The 18,023-nt window shown below is 41.5% G+C and overlaps 1 protein-coding gene across 4 annotated transcripts in view; it reads left to right on the forward strand.

Moving 5' to 3' along the window:
* Positions 1–17,474, forward strand: part of LOC121322477 (1-phosphatidylinositol 3-phosphate 5-kinase-like) — a 45,393-nt gene extending 27,919 nt beyond the window's left edge. For 3 of the 4 annotated variants that reach the window (XM_041262532.1, XM_041262533.1, XM_041262534.1), the window contains exons 28-41: positions 340–430; positions 637–697; positions 1,187–1,336; positions 1,851–1,971; positions 2,059–2,154; positions 2,579–2,656; positions 3,013–3,107; positions 7,737–7,796; positions 10,569–10,745; positions 13,068–13,171; positions 13,262–13,390; positions 14,163–14,424; positions 14,946–15,020; positions 15,647–17,474. In XM_041262532.1, coding sequence (XP_041118466.1) covers positions 340–430; positions 637–697; positions 1,187–1,336; positions 1,851–1,971; positions 2,059–2,154; positions 2,579–2,656; positions 3,013–3,107; positions 7,737–7,796; positions 10,569–10,745; positions 13,068–13,171; positions 13,262–13,390; positions 14,163–14,424; positions 14,946–15,020; positions 15,647–15,762 — 1,615 coding nt within the window. In that variant the 3' untranslated portion in view covers positions 15,763–17,474. Of the gene's footprint in view, positions 1–339; positions 431–636; positions 698–1,186; positions 1,337–1,656; positions 1,754–1,850; positions 1,972–2,058; positions 2,155–2,578; positions 2,657–3,012; positions 3,108–7,736; positions 7,797–10,568; positions 10,746–13,067; positions 13,172–13,261; positions 13,391–14,162; positions 14,425–14,945; positions 15,021–15,646 lie in introns of those variants that run through there. The other variant, XM_041262535.1, reaches the window with a different exon arrangement.
* The last annotated feature ends 549 nt before the right edge of the window (positions 17,475–18,023 follow it).

An 18,023-nucleotide genomic window follows, 5' to 3' on the forward strand; every position in this document is an offset into this window, starting at 1 on the left:
CCAAAAATAGCAACAACGCCCCCAGATTTCTAGTTTTTTTCTATTTTTGTAGTTTGACAGGGATTAAAATTTCACCAACATAAAACCAATGTCAACTTACAATAATTGATTTTGAGTTTAAGTGTTTTAAAATAAAATATCGAACAGAACGAAATTTCAATGTACCATTTGTAATTCGGTAATATGAGAGCATTGGTAAGGGGTCTGAATACTTTTGCAAGGCACTATATATAACACACAGCTGCAGTCTTGAATTGAATGAAATTGTATTCCTGGGGTTAGTGTTCAAGTCGGTGCTGCTGGCTTTGGTGTAGACTTTTAATTAGTATTTTTTTGCAGGCTGCAGGATCTTTTCCAGCAAGAGAAGGGAAGAAAGCGTCCATCTGTCCCCGCGAGCCCCGGGAGACACAGGCAGGCTGAGGAAAACAAGGTGCAGCTTGTCCACGCATTTCACTCTGCGTGTTACAGGAGTGTTTACGAACGTTAGAGGATGCTAGTGCATGTAGAGAGGGTTTGCTTGTTAAGGCAGTAAATAGCTGCAGTGCAGATTTCTAATTTCACTTGATTGAATTGCAGCTGCCTCGTTTGGGGCACTGTGCTCTCAGGGATGATGAATTTGTTTGTTGATTTCCCTAGACCAGCGTACTGGATTCCTCCCCACGCAATGCCTCCCCTGTCGTACAGAATGGGGATAAAGGTGAGTGACAGTTTCAGTCCGAGTCATGCTAATAAAAATTAAGCACTAAGTGTACATTGTCCATTTGACATTGCTGCCTGCTTGACTGTACTTCGCTTCTGATGACAAAAACTGAAATCCTGAAGGCAGAGAATTGTGAAGGGTCTGTAGACATGAAGGCAGTGGGGCTCACTTAAAGCAGGTCCCTAAGCCTTGCAGTGAATATTGAGGCATCAGAGACTGAGCTAGAACAAGATCTGGACTGTTGTAGCCACACAGGAGCACAGCTGCAGTGAATTAAGTATGTGTACAACAATAACTTCTAGTGTGGGTGTGGTGTTAGTTCGTGGGCCTCCTTTCATGCATAAAACAATAGCCTTGCACACATTGCTCAGCTTTTAATTCCATCTTTTGATGGGTCGATTGTTTGCTCCAATTTAGAAAATGTCAACCTGTTATGCTGGATTGGATTCTGGAGTTTGTTTCCTCCTTTACTGTTCTGAATTTCAGAGGATCGGTATCTTAGCAACATGCCCTCAAGCTCCACCCTGCTCCAGCTGCCTTCTCCACCAGAGGGAGCCGTGGAGCCACTCTCTTCTGGGCCGTCCTTCCCCAACACCTCATCCACCAGTGACCAGGATTCAAGCAGCATAACTGAAGGTATAACCAGGAAAAAACAAAGGGCTAGTTTGTGAATCTATCATGCATGGGACAGAATAGACTAGGACAGTTCTGTATAGACAATAAAAAATATTTGAAAAGGGTTTGTTAAACAGGTACAGTACTGAGGAAGAACCAGGAAGCAGGTTCAGTATATGCATTTTCTAATAATCTGAGGATTTAAGAACCTGTTGGATCTCTTCAGGCTTTTCCTCTTCATTGTAAGTCTTATTTCTGCATGTGTCATTTGCAACGGACGCTTGTTGTGTCCTCGTTCTGAACGACTGGGCAGGAATGAATCCTTGCGGTCTCTATTCCAGACTCTTCCAGTCAGAGTCCCAGGACAAATCCCAGGGATATTGCCCTGCTGCTGACAGGATCGCTGTCAGATCACTTTCAACTCGATCCCTGTGGCAGGTGGAAGCAAAGCATTAGGGTTTGGGGATTCTTTCTTCAATGTTTATATTACAATTGTATAAAATAGTGGTTTAACTTTTTTCAAATTTGATTTAAGATGTTTTTGATGGGCATTTGCTGAGCTCGACAGACGGTCAAGTCAAGGAGAAATCCACCATGAAAGCTATTTTTGCAAACCTGCTTCCCGGTAACAGCTACAACCCCATCCCATTCCCATTGTAAGTAATGTAGTTGAATTAAATTAAAAAGCCTTATGCCTTAGCAGCGCACTTGTAACAGTGTTTCATTGCATCTCTCTTTGACAGCGAGCCGGACAAGCACTATCTGATGTACGAACACGAGCGGGTTCCCATCGCAGTGTGTGAGAAAGAGCCCAGCTCCATCATTGCCTTTGCACTCAGGTACTCTCCAGAGATTCGTGCGAGAGCGCCAGCTACACTTGGCATTGCATTTGTAGTGACATTAAAGGGTGGAGGCAGTTCTGCACTGTAAATGAATGGGTAACGCAGGACTTCTCTTTTGCAGCGTGCTTCCACAGTCGTGTACGGTTGTCCTTTTTTTTTTTATTATTTAGTCATTGCCAATTATTTATCATTTTCTCCCTGGGTCTCCCGTCCACGGTCGGCTGTGGAGTAGCTTGGACTGGAACTAGCGACGTCCAGGATATAGGGTGTACCCTGCACTGGATACGCCACTCGGGAGCCCCTTTGTTGTCTTTTTAATGTCACCATTAGTTAAACTCCCTTCCCATGAAGTGCCTGCCTTATGCTGAATGCTGCCTTTGTATTGCTAAACTCTGCCTCTTTATTCAATCCATGTACTTAGCTGCAAGGAGTACAAGACTGCCTTGGAGGAACTGTCCGTGAAGGGCACAGGAGAGGAAGGACCGCCTCCACTTCACAGGTATTGCTGTTCGGTGATATTGTACCCAACTGAAAGACATGCCTTGCACAACTATTACAATTGTTAAGGTTGGACCTGATCAAGTATAATAAATCACTAGATACAGTTAGTTTTATCCAAGTGTTTTGGAGCTTTCAGTCAAACATGTGTGAATCTTTATTAATAGGGCCAGTGCTTTCCATCAAATTATTCTTTCTAAATCAATCTACATTTAATCTTTTAGACCCTAAAGTTATACATTTCCTTACAATAAGTCAAAAAACAAATACCTTTCTTTTAAGAGCAATTCATTTTATTTTGCAATACATTTTGTTAACAGACACAGGGTTGTTGTTTTTCCGTGAATTGTTTTTCAGCACCACGGAAAGCAGAGCCAAAACCAGCAGCCCTGCCCGGCAGACTGAGATTATAACAGCCCAGCTCAATCGCACCACTGACTCCGACATGCCTAGTAAGTGTTGGGGCTTTACTGACTGGCAGATATATCTGCCCAAGTCATTCCTGCTCCAGGTGTTTTATCAACAGCACACACATTATTCTGACTGTCCACTTCATGGAATAGGAGAGAGAGAGAGACCCTGTTCACACTGTGATCTGTAGAGCGCACACATGGAATAGGAGAGACACCCTGTTCACACTGTGATCTGTAGAGCGCACACATGGAATAGGAGAGAGAGAGAGACCCTGTTCACCCTGTGATCTGTAGAGCGCACACATGGAATAGGAGAGAGAGAGAGACCCTGTTCACACTGTGATCTGTAGAGCGCACACATGGAATAGGAGAGAGAGAGAGACCCTGTTCACACTGTGATCTGTAGAGCGCACACATGGAATAGGAGAGAGAGAGAGACCCTGTTCACACTGTGATCTGTAGAGCGCACACATGGAATAGGAGAGAGAGAGAGACCCTGTTCACACTGTGATCTGTAGAGCGCACACATGGAATAGGAGAGAGAGAGAGACCCTGTTCACACTGTGATCTGTAGAGCGCACACATGGAATAGAGAGAGAGAGAGAGACCCTGTTCACACTGTGATCTGTAGAGCGCACACATGGAATAGGAGAGAGAGAGAGAGAGAGACCCTGTTCACACTGTGATCTGTAGAGCGCACACATGGAATAGGAGAGAGAGAGAGAGAGAGACCCTGTTCACACTGTGATCTGTAGAGCGCACACATGGAATGGAATAGAGAGAGAGAGAGAGAGACCCTGTTCACACTGTGATCTGTAGAGCGCACACATGGAATAGGAGAGAGAGAGAGACCCTGTTCACACTGTGATCTGTAGAGCGCACACATGGAATAGGAGAGAGAGAGAGAGAGAGACCCTGTTCACACTGTGATCTGTAGAGCGCACACATGGAATAGGAGAGAGAGAGAGACCCTGTTCACACTGATCTGTAGAGCGCACACATGGAATAGGAGAGAGAGAGAGACCCTGTTCACACTGTGATCTGTAGAGCGCACACATGGAATAGGAGAGAGAGAGAGAGAGAGAGGAGAGAGAGAGAGAGAGACCCTGTTCACACACATGGAATAGAGAGAGAGAGAGCGCACACATGGAATAGGAGAGAGAGAGAGAGACCCTGTTCACACTGTGATCTGTAGAGCGCACACATGGAAGAGATAGAGCGCACACATGGAATAGGAGAGAGAGAGAGAGAGAGTTAGAGAGAGAGACCCTGTTCACACTGATCTGTAGAGCGCACACATGGAATAGGAGAGAGAGAGAGACCCTGTTCACACTGTGATCTGTAGAGCGCACACATGGAATAGGAGAGAGAGAGAGACCCTGTTCACACTGTGATCTGTAGAGCGCACACATGGAATAGGAGAGAGAGAGAGAGAGACCCTGTTCACACTGTGATCTGTAGAGCGCACACATGGAATAGGAGAGAGAGAGAGACCCTGTTCACACTGATCTGTAGAGCGCACACATGGAATAGGAGAGAGAGAGAGAGACCCTGTTCACACTGTGATCTGTAGAGCGCACACATGGAATAGGAGAGAGAGAGAGAGAGACCCTGTTCACACTGTGATCTGTAGAGCGCACACATGGAATAGGAGAGAGAGAGAGAGAGAGAGAGAGAGAGACCTGTTCACACTGATCTGTAGAGCGCACACATGGAATAGGAGAGAGAGAGAGACCCTGTTCACACTGATCTGTAGAGCGCACACATGGAATAGGAGAGAGAGAGAGACCCTGTTCACACTGATCTGTAGAGCGCACACATGGAATAGGAGAGAGAGAGAGACCCTGTTCACACTGTGATCTGTAGAGCGCACACATGGAATAGGAGAGAGAGAGAGACCCTGTTCACACTGTGATCTGTAGAGCGCACACATGGAATAGGAGAGAGAGAGAGAGACCCTGTTCACACTGTGATCTGTAGAGCGCACACATGGAATAGGAGAGAGACCCTGTTCACACTGTGATCTGTAGAGCGCACACATGGAATAGGAGAGAGAGAGAGAGAGAGAGACCCTGTTCAGATGCAGGCAAGGCCTCAATGTCTTCTCTGTACAGAACTCTCATTACTGAGATATATTACTCTGTCTGTTCTGTACAGAACTCTCATTACTAAGATCTGTTAGAATGGCAGTGGCCCTTCAACACAGGGACTTGATATCGACAAGATCCTGCATGTTTGGGAAATTCCTTTGATCTGCACACGTCCTTCATTTACTCAGGACCACTCCAGTGTACCTTTATTTACCCCGCTATTCACGATAAAAGTATTCTCCTTAAAAAAAAAAAAAAAACATGAAAGTAACTTGATGTAGTTTTAATGGCATTTTCAAAGTCCAGATGCTGGTTTGGCTCATACTTGAACTGCACTGCTTTTGTTTGCATGAAGGGGTACAGTCAGATACAAAAGTTGGGTCGTGACCGAAGTGTTTCAAGTAAGTAAATGCTGTACAGTTTTAGCATGGCTGTCTTCTAACAAGATATTGTCACTAAGTTTGTAAGATTTGAAATGATTGGGGGTGGGTTAATTACTGCTGCTCACCACTAGTGGACGTGCATATACAAACCAAGTTACAGAAATTCCATTTTGTTGAGGCTTGCTCAGTGACTCACTGAGTCACTATCTGTGACTTTATTAAACATGCAAAATGTGTGACTGTGCTGCAGCAGTAACACATGAGGAATAAGAGCAGAGATAGACGGTAGAACATTATCCCTAGGAGTGCCTTCATACTCAGTGTGTTTTGAAATTATTTACTACAGGTTAATAGCTAAGAAGTTAGTCATTGAGGAAATGAAAGAACTGGGATTTAATCTCCAAGTAATTGTTAGGACCCCCTGTAGTGTGTATCGAGTATTCGGTGCTTTTAATATTATAATCTAGATAGAGATGCATTCTGGATATATCAGCTGATAAAACCACAGCCAAGAGGGTCAAATTAAACAATAAAATAAATAAAAGCTTAGTTGAATTACTGAGTTTCTCTCTGGAGAGCTTGGATTGTATTAGAGGAATGCTTCTTTTGTGCTGTTCAGATGCCTTCTATGGAAATAAGCTATTTAAAACATAACATTTGAAGTTTTGTTTAGAAACCTGGGCTGTGATGCATTTTAATTGCATGGCAGAGGCAAGTCTAGAGCTTCATGGGTTTTGCATTCAGTCTTTGATCTTTGCTCACGCTATTTATAGATAATCCTTTTTAAATTTATTTTCATTTAGTGCAGTCAAGCAGCGAGCACAGCAGCCGAGGAGCTGAAATTAGATCAGTATAGCTTTCTTTTTTTATTCTTTCTCTTGAATTACTCATTGCGCCTCGCTAATTACAGTATTTTTTATTTACATAGCAGAGTCAAATTCCAATAGTCTTCAAATGAAACCAGACTTTTCTGCTTTTGCAATTAATTCTTCTTTTGATTTGGTTTTTTGATAGCATAATGTAATGCTTTACCTTTGAGCTGAACAGTCATTTGAAAAGAAAACAAAGAGGTGCTAAAGCTTGGGTCTGCTTTTAACTTGCAGTCAGAATATATATGCTTTCTATACAACGGTACACAATAAAGACGTTGTCTGAAGTGGGAAGCTGTTAGGGGCTTTTGAGGGAACACAAAACACAAACCCTGCTTTATCACTAATGGGTATCTCTGCTGACGGTCCCTCGGAGATGCCAAGCATTAAATGAGCATGGAAACCCACCTGGTGCCTCCAGGACAGGGCAGATGGAAGGATTGTTTACCCTCTGCCCCTCACTGCTGTCCCATTCACACGCTGTAAAAAACACACCATAAAATACAGGAAAACTCATCAGCAAACTTCAGACTGCTTCCTGAACCCTGAACAAGACACAGCCATGTTTGCTTCATCACTAGATGTTTCAAATGGAATTCCTATTGGTAAACCCTTTTGCTCTGAGAACATTTTTGGTAATAGAAGATATTTTGATATTTCAAACACTGTAGATAAATTGCTGCATCCTGATGCCTTTGCTGGTGGTTACATGCTATGGGTGCTGCTAGACCATAGGATTGAGTTTAAACATGTGCAATGATTCCATACCAGGATACAGCAGCAGTATCTCATCCATAGCTTTGTCTTTGAAAAATCTGCATGTTCCAAATTCCTGAGCTGCAGACTTGACTGACTTAATCAAAAAGGGCTTGATTCCATTTATAACAAGTGATTTGTTTCTGCATCATCTGTAAATACCAAGTCTTCAGTGCTGCAGTACCCCACGCTTAAGGATTTTGATTTTTTAATAGGTCACAAGTTTGTATCTCAATGGTTGTAATTAAAACACTTTGGTAGGCAGAAAATGACTGATTCAGTCTGTTTGGTGCACTGCTCAAGTTGATAAGGAAACCCCCTTAGCTGTCCGTTACAGGTGAGAGATAATTGGCTTGACTTGCGTTGTCTGCACTAATTGTGGTTACCTTTACGCAATGGGCCTTACTCGATTACTTCCAAAACTGAATGTAATGATTTTGACCCTCTCTATGCTGCTGCGCTGGACCTACTAAGCAAATGAGAAAACTGCACTGCTTGAAAATCTAGAACTGCCCTGCCTTGTGCTTGTTCTTGGTAATTTTTATAAGTATCTTTTTTTTTTTCTTTAAGAAGAGGCAGATGGGAGTGACAAACATAAGAAACAGCTTGGCAATCCCCACATCGAGCTCCGTAAGTGCAACGCTCCCAAACAAAATTGCACAGAACTACTGTATTACACACACTGAACAAAACTGTATTACACACACTACAAAACTATTACACACGCTGAACAAAACTGTATTACACACACTGAACAAAACTGTATTACACACACTGAACAAAACTATTACACACACTGAACAAAACTATTACACACACTGTACAAAACTGTATTACACACACTGAACAAAACTATTACACACACTGAACAAAACTGTATTACACACACTGAACAAAACTGTATTACACACACTGTACAAAACTGTATTACACACACTGTACAAAACTGTATTACACACACTGTACAAAACTGTATTACACACACTGAACAAAACTGTATTACACACACTGTACAAAACTGTATTACACACACTGAACAAAACTGTATTACACACGCTGAACAAAACTATTACACACGCTGTACAAAATGTACACACGCTGTACAAAACTGTATTACACACACTACAAAACTATTACACACACTGAACAAAACTGTATTACACACGCTGTACAAAACTATTACACACGCTGTACAAAACTGTATTACACACGCTGTACAAAACTGTATTACACACGCTGTACAAAACTGTATTACACACACTGTACAAAACTGTATTACACACGCTGAACAAAACTATTACACACACTGTACAAAACTGTATTACACTGAACAAAACTATGACACACTGAACAAAACTGTATTACACATGCTGTACAAAACTGTATTACACACGCTGTACAAAACTGTATTACACACACTGTACAAAACTGTATTACACACACTACAAAACTGTATTACACACACTGTACAAAACTGTATTACACACACTGTACAAAACTGTATTACACACACTGTACAAAACTGTATTACACACACTGTACAAAACTGTATTACACACACTGTACAAAACTGTATTACACACACTGTACAAAACTGTATTACACACACTGTACAAAACTGTATTACACACACTGTACAAAACTGTATTACACACGCTGTACAAAACTGTATTACACACACTGTACAAAACTGTATTACACACACTGTACAAAACTATTACACACGCTGTACAAAACTGTATTACACACGCTGTACAAAACTGTATTACACACACTGTACAAAACTGTATTACACACACTGAACAAAACTATTACACTGTACAAAACCTTGACACACACTCAACAAAACTGTATTACACACACTGTACAAAACTATTACACTGTACAAAACTATTACACTGTACAAAACTGTTACACACGCTGTACAAAACTGTATTACACACACAGAACAAAACTATTACACACGCTGTACAAAACTGTATTACACACACTGTACAAAACTGTATTACACACACTGTACAAAACTGTATTACACACACTGAACAAAACTATTACACACACTGTACAAAACTGTATTACACACACTGTACAAAACTGTATTACACACACTGTACAAAACTGTATTACACACGCTGTACAAAACTGTATTACACACACTGTACAAAACTGTATTACACACGCTGTACAAAACTGTATTACACACACTGTACAAAACTGTATTACACACACTGAACAAAACTGTATTACACACACTGTACAAAACTGTATTACACACACTGTACAAAACTGTATTACACACACTGTACAAAACTGTATTACACACACTGAACAAAACTGTATTACACACACTGTACAAAACTGTATTACACACACTGTACAAAACTGTATTACACACACTGTACAAAACTGTATTACACACACTGTACAAAACTGTATTACACACACTGTACAAAACTGTATTACACACGCTGTACAAAACTGTATTACACACACTGTACAAAACTGTATTACACACACTGTACAAAACTATGACACACACTGTACAAAACTATGACACACACTGAACAAAACTGTATTACACACGCTGAACAAAACTGTATTACACTGTACAAAACTATTACACACACTGAACAAAACTGGATTACACACGCTGTACAAAACTATTACACACACTACAAAACTGTATTACACACGCTGTACAAAACTATTACACACACTACAAAACTGTATTACACACGCTGTACAAAACTATTACACACGCTGTACAAAACTGCATTACACTGTACAAAACTGTATTACACTGTACAAAACTATTACACACACTGAACAAAACTGTATTACACACACTGTACAAAACTGTATGATACACTACAAAACTGTATGACACACTGTCCAAAACTGTATTAGACACACACTGTCCAAAACTGTATTACACACACTGTACAAAACTATTATGTACACTGTTCAAAACTGTATTACACACACACCGTACAAAACTTACGTACAATGTTCAAAACTGTATTGGACACACACTGTACAGAACTATTAGACACACTGTACAAAACTATATTAGACACACACTGTACCAGTACTTACAGATTTGAGCTTCTACTTTTCACGTTTCCAGATTACATCATTGGCTTTGTCGCTCTGTAGCTAATTCGAAATGTCATAACAGTATTTCATTGCTGCTGGATATTGAAAACGAAAGCTTGTGTCCCTACAGTTAAAAATGCTGATAGGCACTGTGTCCACTTGCACACTTGCAATACCAGTAGAAGCATGTGTCTCTGACCGGTACAATGAAGTGTAAAGTGCTGGAGAATTTAAACATTGTTGTGCACCGCAGGATGAACTGCAGCAGCACGTTGAACTTGTTTTATCCCCGCCTGCTCTTTTCAGAGTTTTCAGACGCCAATGCGAAGTTCTACTGCCGGATCTACTATGCGGAGGAGTTCCACAAAATGCGGGCAGAGATCATGGAAAGCAGAGCGGACGATTTTATCCGCTCCCTGGCCCACTGTGTCAACTGGCAGGCTCGCGGAGGCAAATCTGGTGCTGTCTTCTATGCCACTGAGGGTAAAAGCAAGAGGCTGCATGTAGATGATGCTTCATTTTCATAAAACCATCTGAAATTTACTGGAAAATCTGGTAGAACTGAGGTCCAGAGCCTGCTGCTTCACAGGGTTCGAAATGTTTCAGATAGAACTGAGGTCCCGAGTCTCCTGCTTCACAGGGTTCGAAATGTTTCAGATAGAACTGAGGTCCCGAGTCTCCTGCTTCACAGGGTTCGAAATGTTTCAGGTAGAACTGAGGTCCCGAGTCTGCTGCTTCACAAGGTTCGAAATGTTTCAGGTCACATTAATTTGGGTTTATAATCTGTGATGATTCATTGTATTCTTCCAACAATTGCCTTTTAACGATAAAGTCAAGCAGTTGTGCCTGATAAAGCTGTGAGAACTACCATTGAGCGAGCTGACTCACAGTTAACAGGCCTTTGTCAAGGGAAAGTGTGTTTCAAAGCAAACAGTGGAGGTGCTTGAAGGTTTTTGATGCCATGGTAACTACATTAACTTATTTCTAGTTAAATCTGTTAATGTGCTTGTGATGTAATTTACTACATAGAAACGATCAATTATTCCTTTCTGTTTAAACATTCAGGCATCATGGTATTGAGTCAGTATTGTATATTATCTCATTTTATTTTTTATCTAATTCTTAAGAAGTATATGATACTAAGTTATATATATATATATATATATATATCTATATAATATATATATATATATATATATATAATATTATATCATATTACTATATATAAATAAATCAGTGCCAATAGGAGGAAGTATTCACCCCCCTTGGACGTTTTCACAGTTTGTTGTGTTACAACCTGAAATCTTGATGCATTTAAATGGGATTTGTTTCCTTTGATTTACACAACCCACTCAACACTTTCAATGTGTGAAAAAATGAGGGGGGTGAAAAAACAAATCAATTAAAAATAAAAACCTGAAAATTATTCATTAGATAAGTGTTCACCCCCTTTGCTGTGACACTCCTAAATAAGCCCAGGTGCAACCAGCTGCCTTCAGAATTCACACAATAAGTTAAATGGAGTCCATCTGTGTGCAGTGTAAGTTGGTCACATGATTTCAGATTAAATACACCTGTCTCTGTAAGGTCCCGCAGTTGGGTATTGCATTCAAAGCAAAGATACTACCATGAAGACCAAAGAGCTTTCAAAACAACTCTGTGATAAAGTTGTCGAAAGGCACAGATCAGGGGAGGGGTATAAAAGATTTCAAAGGCATTGAATATCCCTTGGAGCACAGTCAAGTCGATCATTAAGAAGTGGAAGGTATACGGCACCACCCAGAATCTGCTTAGAGCAGGCCGTCCTCCCAAACTGAGCAACCAGGTAAGAAGGGCATTGGTCAGAGAAGGCGCCAAGAGGCCAATGACAACTCTAAAAGACCTAGAGCGTTCCATGGCTGAGATGGGAGAAACTGTCCATGTGTCAACAATAGCTGAGCTACTCCACAAATCTGTCCTGTGTGGAAGAGTGGCAAGAAGGAAGCCATTTCTGAAAAAATCCCACTTTGCAAAAAAAAAATTAGCAAAAAGGCATGTGGGAGACTGAAAAGCTGTGGCAATATATTCTGTGGCTGATGAAAAATTGAACTATTTGGCCTAAATGCAAAGTGTTTTGTCTGGCGCAAACCCAACACAGCACATCACCCAGGTAACACCAGTCCTACTGTGAAGCATGGTGGTGGCAGCATCATGCTATGGGGAAGCTTTTCATTGGCAGGGACTGGGAAGCTTGTCAGGGTAGAGGGCAAAATAGATGGAGCTAAAAACAGGCAAATCTTTGAGGAAAACCTGCTTCAGTCTGCAAAAGACCTAAGACTGGGATGGAGATTTACCTTTCAGCAGGACAATGACCCCAAGCACACAGTCAAAGTGACACTGGAGTGGCTTAAAAACAAGGAAATGAATGTCCTAGAGTGGCCCAGTCAAAGCCCACACTTGAATCCGATTGAGAATCTGAGGCAAGACTTGAAGATTGCTGTCCACCAACAATCCCCATCCAACTTGACAGAGCTTGAAAAATTTTATGTAGAAGAATGGGTGAATATTGCACAATCCAGATGTGCAAACCTGGTAGAGACTTACCTCAATAGACTCACAGCTATAATTGCTGCCAAACACTTTCACAATAAAAATGATCTTGCCTCTTCAAAGTGTTGAGTAGGTTGTGTAAATCAAAGGGAAAAAAATCCCATTTAAATGCATCAAGATTTCAGGCTGTAACACAACAAACTGTGAAAACGTCCAAGGGGGGTGAATACTTACTATAGGCATGGCTGTTAACTTTCCATTTCTTTCTTGTTGTAGATGACCGGTTTATCCTGAAGCAGATGCCTCGGCTGGAAATTCAGTCTTTCCTAGACTTTGCTCCACATTATTTCACCTACATTACTGGAGCCGTGCAGCAGAAGGTAACTGAAGTGTTCAGCAGTGCAATCGTTCACATAGATGCTTTTACAGATGCTCTTCTGTTTTGAACACGATGTGGAAATGTGTTTCAGAGACCCACAGCTCTGGCTAAGATTCTGGGCGTCTATCGGATCGGCTATAAAAATTCTCAGAACAACACAGAAAAGAAGTTGGATCTGCTGGTCATGGAGAATCTTTTCTATGGCCGTAAAATGTCTCAGGTACTGTGAGGAGTCCTGTGTGTGTGATCAGGTACTGTGAGGAGTCCCGTGTGTGTGTGATCAGGTACTGTGAGGAGTCCCGTGTGTGGAGTCCCTGTGAGGAGTCCCGTGTGTGTGTGATCAGGTACTGTGAGGAGTCCCGTGTGTGTGTGATCGGGTACTGTGAGGAGTCCCGTGTGTGTGTGATCGGGTACTGTGAGGAGTCCCGTGTGTGTGTGATCGGGTACTGTGAGGAGTCCCGTGTGTGTGTGATCGGGTACTGTGAGGAGTCCCGTGTGTGTGTGATCGGGTACTGTGAGGAGTCCCGTGTGTGTGTGATCGGGTACTGTGAGGAGTCCCGTGTGTGGAAAAGCCAGTAACGTGTTTCATTGCACCTGCATTATTCTTGTTGCTGTGTGCATTATCTTAAAGGATCAGTTCAGCAATTAGGCATATATCCAGCACATTTCTATTAAAGCGTACCCGATATTCTTTTTTTTCCAGCTTGAAAAATAAATATACAGCTGCTTTAACGTATATACGGTAATAAGTTTTGCTAAATTTTTGAAGTTTCTTTTTAGTGCCTATATCTCTTCCAGTTCAGTGTTTTAAAGTGTGGTTGACAAATTGAAATTATGCTTTCCAAAGTGCATTCCAAACACAGGTAGTGTATTCAGAATAGCACTTCTCAGTTCCATGAGATTTCAGATCAGGCTGGATTTAGAATGGAAATGTGAAGCCCTTGTCCCGTAAGTGTGCTGTAGTGACTGTCATGCCCTCCCTCCCCTCGTAGGTGTTTGATCTGAAGGGCTCCCTGCGGAACCGCAATGTGAAGACGGACACTGGGAAGGAGAGCTGTGAAGTGGTGCTGCTGGATGAGAACCTGCTGAAGCTGATGCGGGACAGCCCACTCTATATCCGCTCCCACTGCAAGTCTGTGCTCCGCGCCTCCATTCACAGCGACGCCTACTTCCTCTCCAGCCACCTGATCATCGACTACTCCCTGCTGGTGGGGCGGGACGACTCCACGGACGAGCTGGTCGTGGGCATCATTGGTGAGGCTGGCTTGCATGGCTGCGTACCCCTGCCTGCATGGCTGCGTACCCCTGCCTGCATGGCTGCGTACCCCTGCCTGCATGGCTGCGTACCCCTGCCTGCATGGCTGCGTACCCCTGCCTGCATGGCTGCGTACCCCTGCCTGCATGGCTGCGTACCCCTGCCTGCATGGCTGCGTACCCCTGCCTGCATTGCTGTGAATGCCTGCTTGCATTGCTGCATATCCCTGCTGCTCCAGAGCGCTTGTTGCTTGCGTTGTGCATATGAGGAAAATTACTTTAATTACCATCTCTGACTAGCTGCTTCAGCTGTTTTTTTTGGGGGGGGGATAGCCATGGAAGATGTGTTCAGTTCTTTATCTTCCACCTATATCCAGTTAAGTTTTTATTGCCCAGTGTCCATGAATATGCAAAAAGGAAGAGCATGAATAGTGCAGTATATAATACAAATTCAAATAAATCCTAGTGCCTACACAATGACACAGTTGATTTTTTAAATAGGACTCATTCTTTCATTTCAGATTATATCCGGACATTTACGTGGGACAAGAAGCTTGAAATGGTTGTAAAGTCCACAGGAATCCTCGGTGGACAAGGTGAGTTGCATTTGGGGTTTTGAAAATACACCCGACTCCCTGACATCACGAGAAAAGTTTCACCTCCTTTTAGGAGTCTGGATCTGCAAAATTGTAGCTTGCAAACTATTTAATTGGCCAGGAATGGATCCGCCTGTTATGCAATGTGAGTCTTATTTCCATCCCTGCCATTTACTGCCATGCTAATTTAACAGAAGATGTTTTCCTAACGTTGATGTTAAAAACCTTCCTGTAAATCCTTTGTGATTTAAGAGCTCCTACATGCTTTAGCTGTTTCTTGCTAGTTCTGTTTTATTAGCAGCTTGTTTTCCAATACCAGCAGCTCTTTTTACAAAAGGAAATGGCACACAGTGGTGGTGAGTACTTTGTGATTACAGTAGGGCTGGCCCAGTATACTTCATTAAGTGTTAGCCCAGTCCTTCAGGGGTCCTAGGTGCTTTGACCTTTGGTGCTGCAATAATTAACTTTAATATGTGGCTAAAATCATATGTCTTTTAAGATGCTAGGCTGATGAGTTTTGTTCTGGATATTGTGTTATGTTGGTTTGTTTGTTTGAATTAGTTTTGTATGGTAAAGTTCTGTATTTCAGACTGTTTGAAAAGATAAATGTTTTGTTTTATTAACAGGTAAAATGCCAACTGTAGTGTCCCCAGAGCTGTACAGGACTCGGTTCTGTGAAGCAATGGACAAGTACTTCCTAATGGTACCGGATCATTGGACTGGTCTGGGCATCAACTGTTGATAGAGGAACAGTATTTTCTTTTTTAAACAAACTTCCAGAATTCCTTTTTTGATTTGCAAAAAATATATATATATATATTTTTTTTTGTTCTTTGCATTTAAGAAACCAAGTAGAAAAAAAAATAAAGCAAATAAATGGAAATGTCTTTAAAAGCTGTAAGTGGATTCCGTATTGTAGAAGTGGAAGACATTATGAATTGGGAGAATCTGCTGTGAGAAGTCTGCAGTGTGGTTCACACTTTCTTTATCATTATCAAGCGTGTAGTTGGCTTGCTGGTCTGGGCTGAAGAGAGCTGTTCCTTTATTCTCTTCTCAACATGGTTTTGGATGAAAGAAGCACATGAAAGTGAGGCATGACATCGTATGGACCAGTCTTGTCTGGAGCGCACAGTCATGCCGTCTGACATTTAGTTGCTTTTGGATACAGCTATACACAGATTTTATAATGAGGGCATGCTTTCTTTCTTGTGTTATCATGAGCAATCAGTGCTTCTCTGCATTAGGGAATGTTACATGCTGTACCATACTGTCTATAGCACTGCCAGTTATCCAGTACCCAGTACATTATAAAAGACACAAGGCTTTTTAACTGTGGAGAGGTAACCTCAGAAACATTTTTCACATTATTGCCAGTCTACAAAAAGTTACCACCGCAACCCGAGTGTTCAGTCTCGTGTGTTTAGTGCAGGTGAACAGTGGGTTGAGTTAGCAGTGAGGTGTGCAGTACTGTCCATGATTAACTCCAGCTCTCTGACTCTTCAGAACATGTTTATTCGTGGTGTGAACTTCCTACAGTAAAGTATAAACGTGGTCAGATGTTTGATGCAACAATACTTTTAACTAGAACAGCACTTTTCTATTTTCAGTGTCTTCTCTATTGCAGCGCTATATCCACTGGCCAGTTGTAACCCGGTAAAGCTTAGATTGTGTAGATCATGACTTTGGGCTGACTGGCAAGGTTTGACTCTTTCAGAGGGCGTGGCAGGCTGTCATTAACCGCTTTGGTTAAACATGAATCTTTGTCTGTTTTAAATACAATAGTGCTGGCACACGGCCATGGCTTCCTACGTTGATGAGTGTAGGTGCTTCTAAACTGTTGAAACAGCTTCTCAAGTGGCTGTGTGCTAGATCCTTGTTCAGAACAGGAGGGGGTGGAAACTGCCTTTCCCTCGCCATTAACTGATGTCAAAAGCATGGTAGGCTTTAATAAGAACCATGTATTTACATCCCTTCCTCTTAGTTTACCCATTTTAAAACATGTGCTTTTATAAGAAATGAAAAAAATTCTTCATGGTGCTAAACAAGGACAGTAGTCTTAACCACATTTGACCCGTAAAGATAATAAAACACCTGTGACTGGTTCATATAAACTGTCCTTAAGTTAACAGTTCAGATTTTTGCCTGCACTGATTTATATTGAAATCTTGTGTTTTTTAGATGACTTTGTGGATAGTAATCATGATGTATACAGTTTGGAGACTGTGTCAATATGCAAATCATTCTTTTTCTTTTTAAACCTGGATTGTTCAAATACTAGGATGTAACACCTAGGGAGATTCTAACTGTCGAACACTGAGGAGCACTAATATATAATAATGTACATAATAGTCAAGCTGGATGATGATGTTATAGAATTGTTGTGATCTTTACCTCCTCATCTCCAAGATGTATTGTTTTAAAAAGAGAATCTAATAAAATATTAAGCACATGTTATACTGTATGTATTTCAATATCAAACTCTACTTGTTAATAAATCACATCACCATTCCTCTTTCACCCACGTTTGTGCTGCGAGATGTATGAATTAGCGCTTGTTTTACTATTGAACTGCACCCTGGTGAAAGTATTAGCATTAACGAGTTCTGGTTAAGGGAGGCAGATTATTAATTAATGTCTAAGACCCATATGGGGGAGGGTTTTGCCATTATTCAGAGAGCACCAGAGCTGTGCTCACAGACCTGTGAGGCCTCGATATAGCAGCACAGTCTCAGGAGGAATTAGAATAAGGCAAGTGGAAACTAATAATAATAATAATAATAATAATAAAACAATCAATGCTAGATACGTTACAAGGGAGCCTGAAAACACTGAGCTAGCACATTTTGTATGTCTCCTGTCTGTTTTATGTGCCTGTGGGTCTAATGCTAAACCTTGGCTTACATCTGAACAAAGGAAAGACTTTCTTTATGTTTGCAGAGCTCTTGTGAAAAGAACCTTTGAACTATCACGTTGAAGTAGGTGTTTTGCAGGAATCACGGGGAA

Source organism: Polyodon spathula, chromosome 10, assembly GCF_017654505.1.
Source record: "Polyodon spathula isolate WHYD16114869_AA chromosome 10, ASM1765450v1, whole genome shotgun sequence".
NCBI lineage: Eukaryota > Metazoa > Chordata > Actinopteri > Acipenseriformes > Polyodontidae > Polyodon > Polyodon spathula.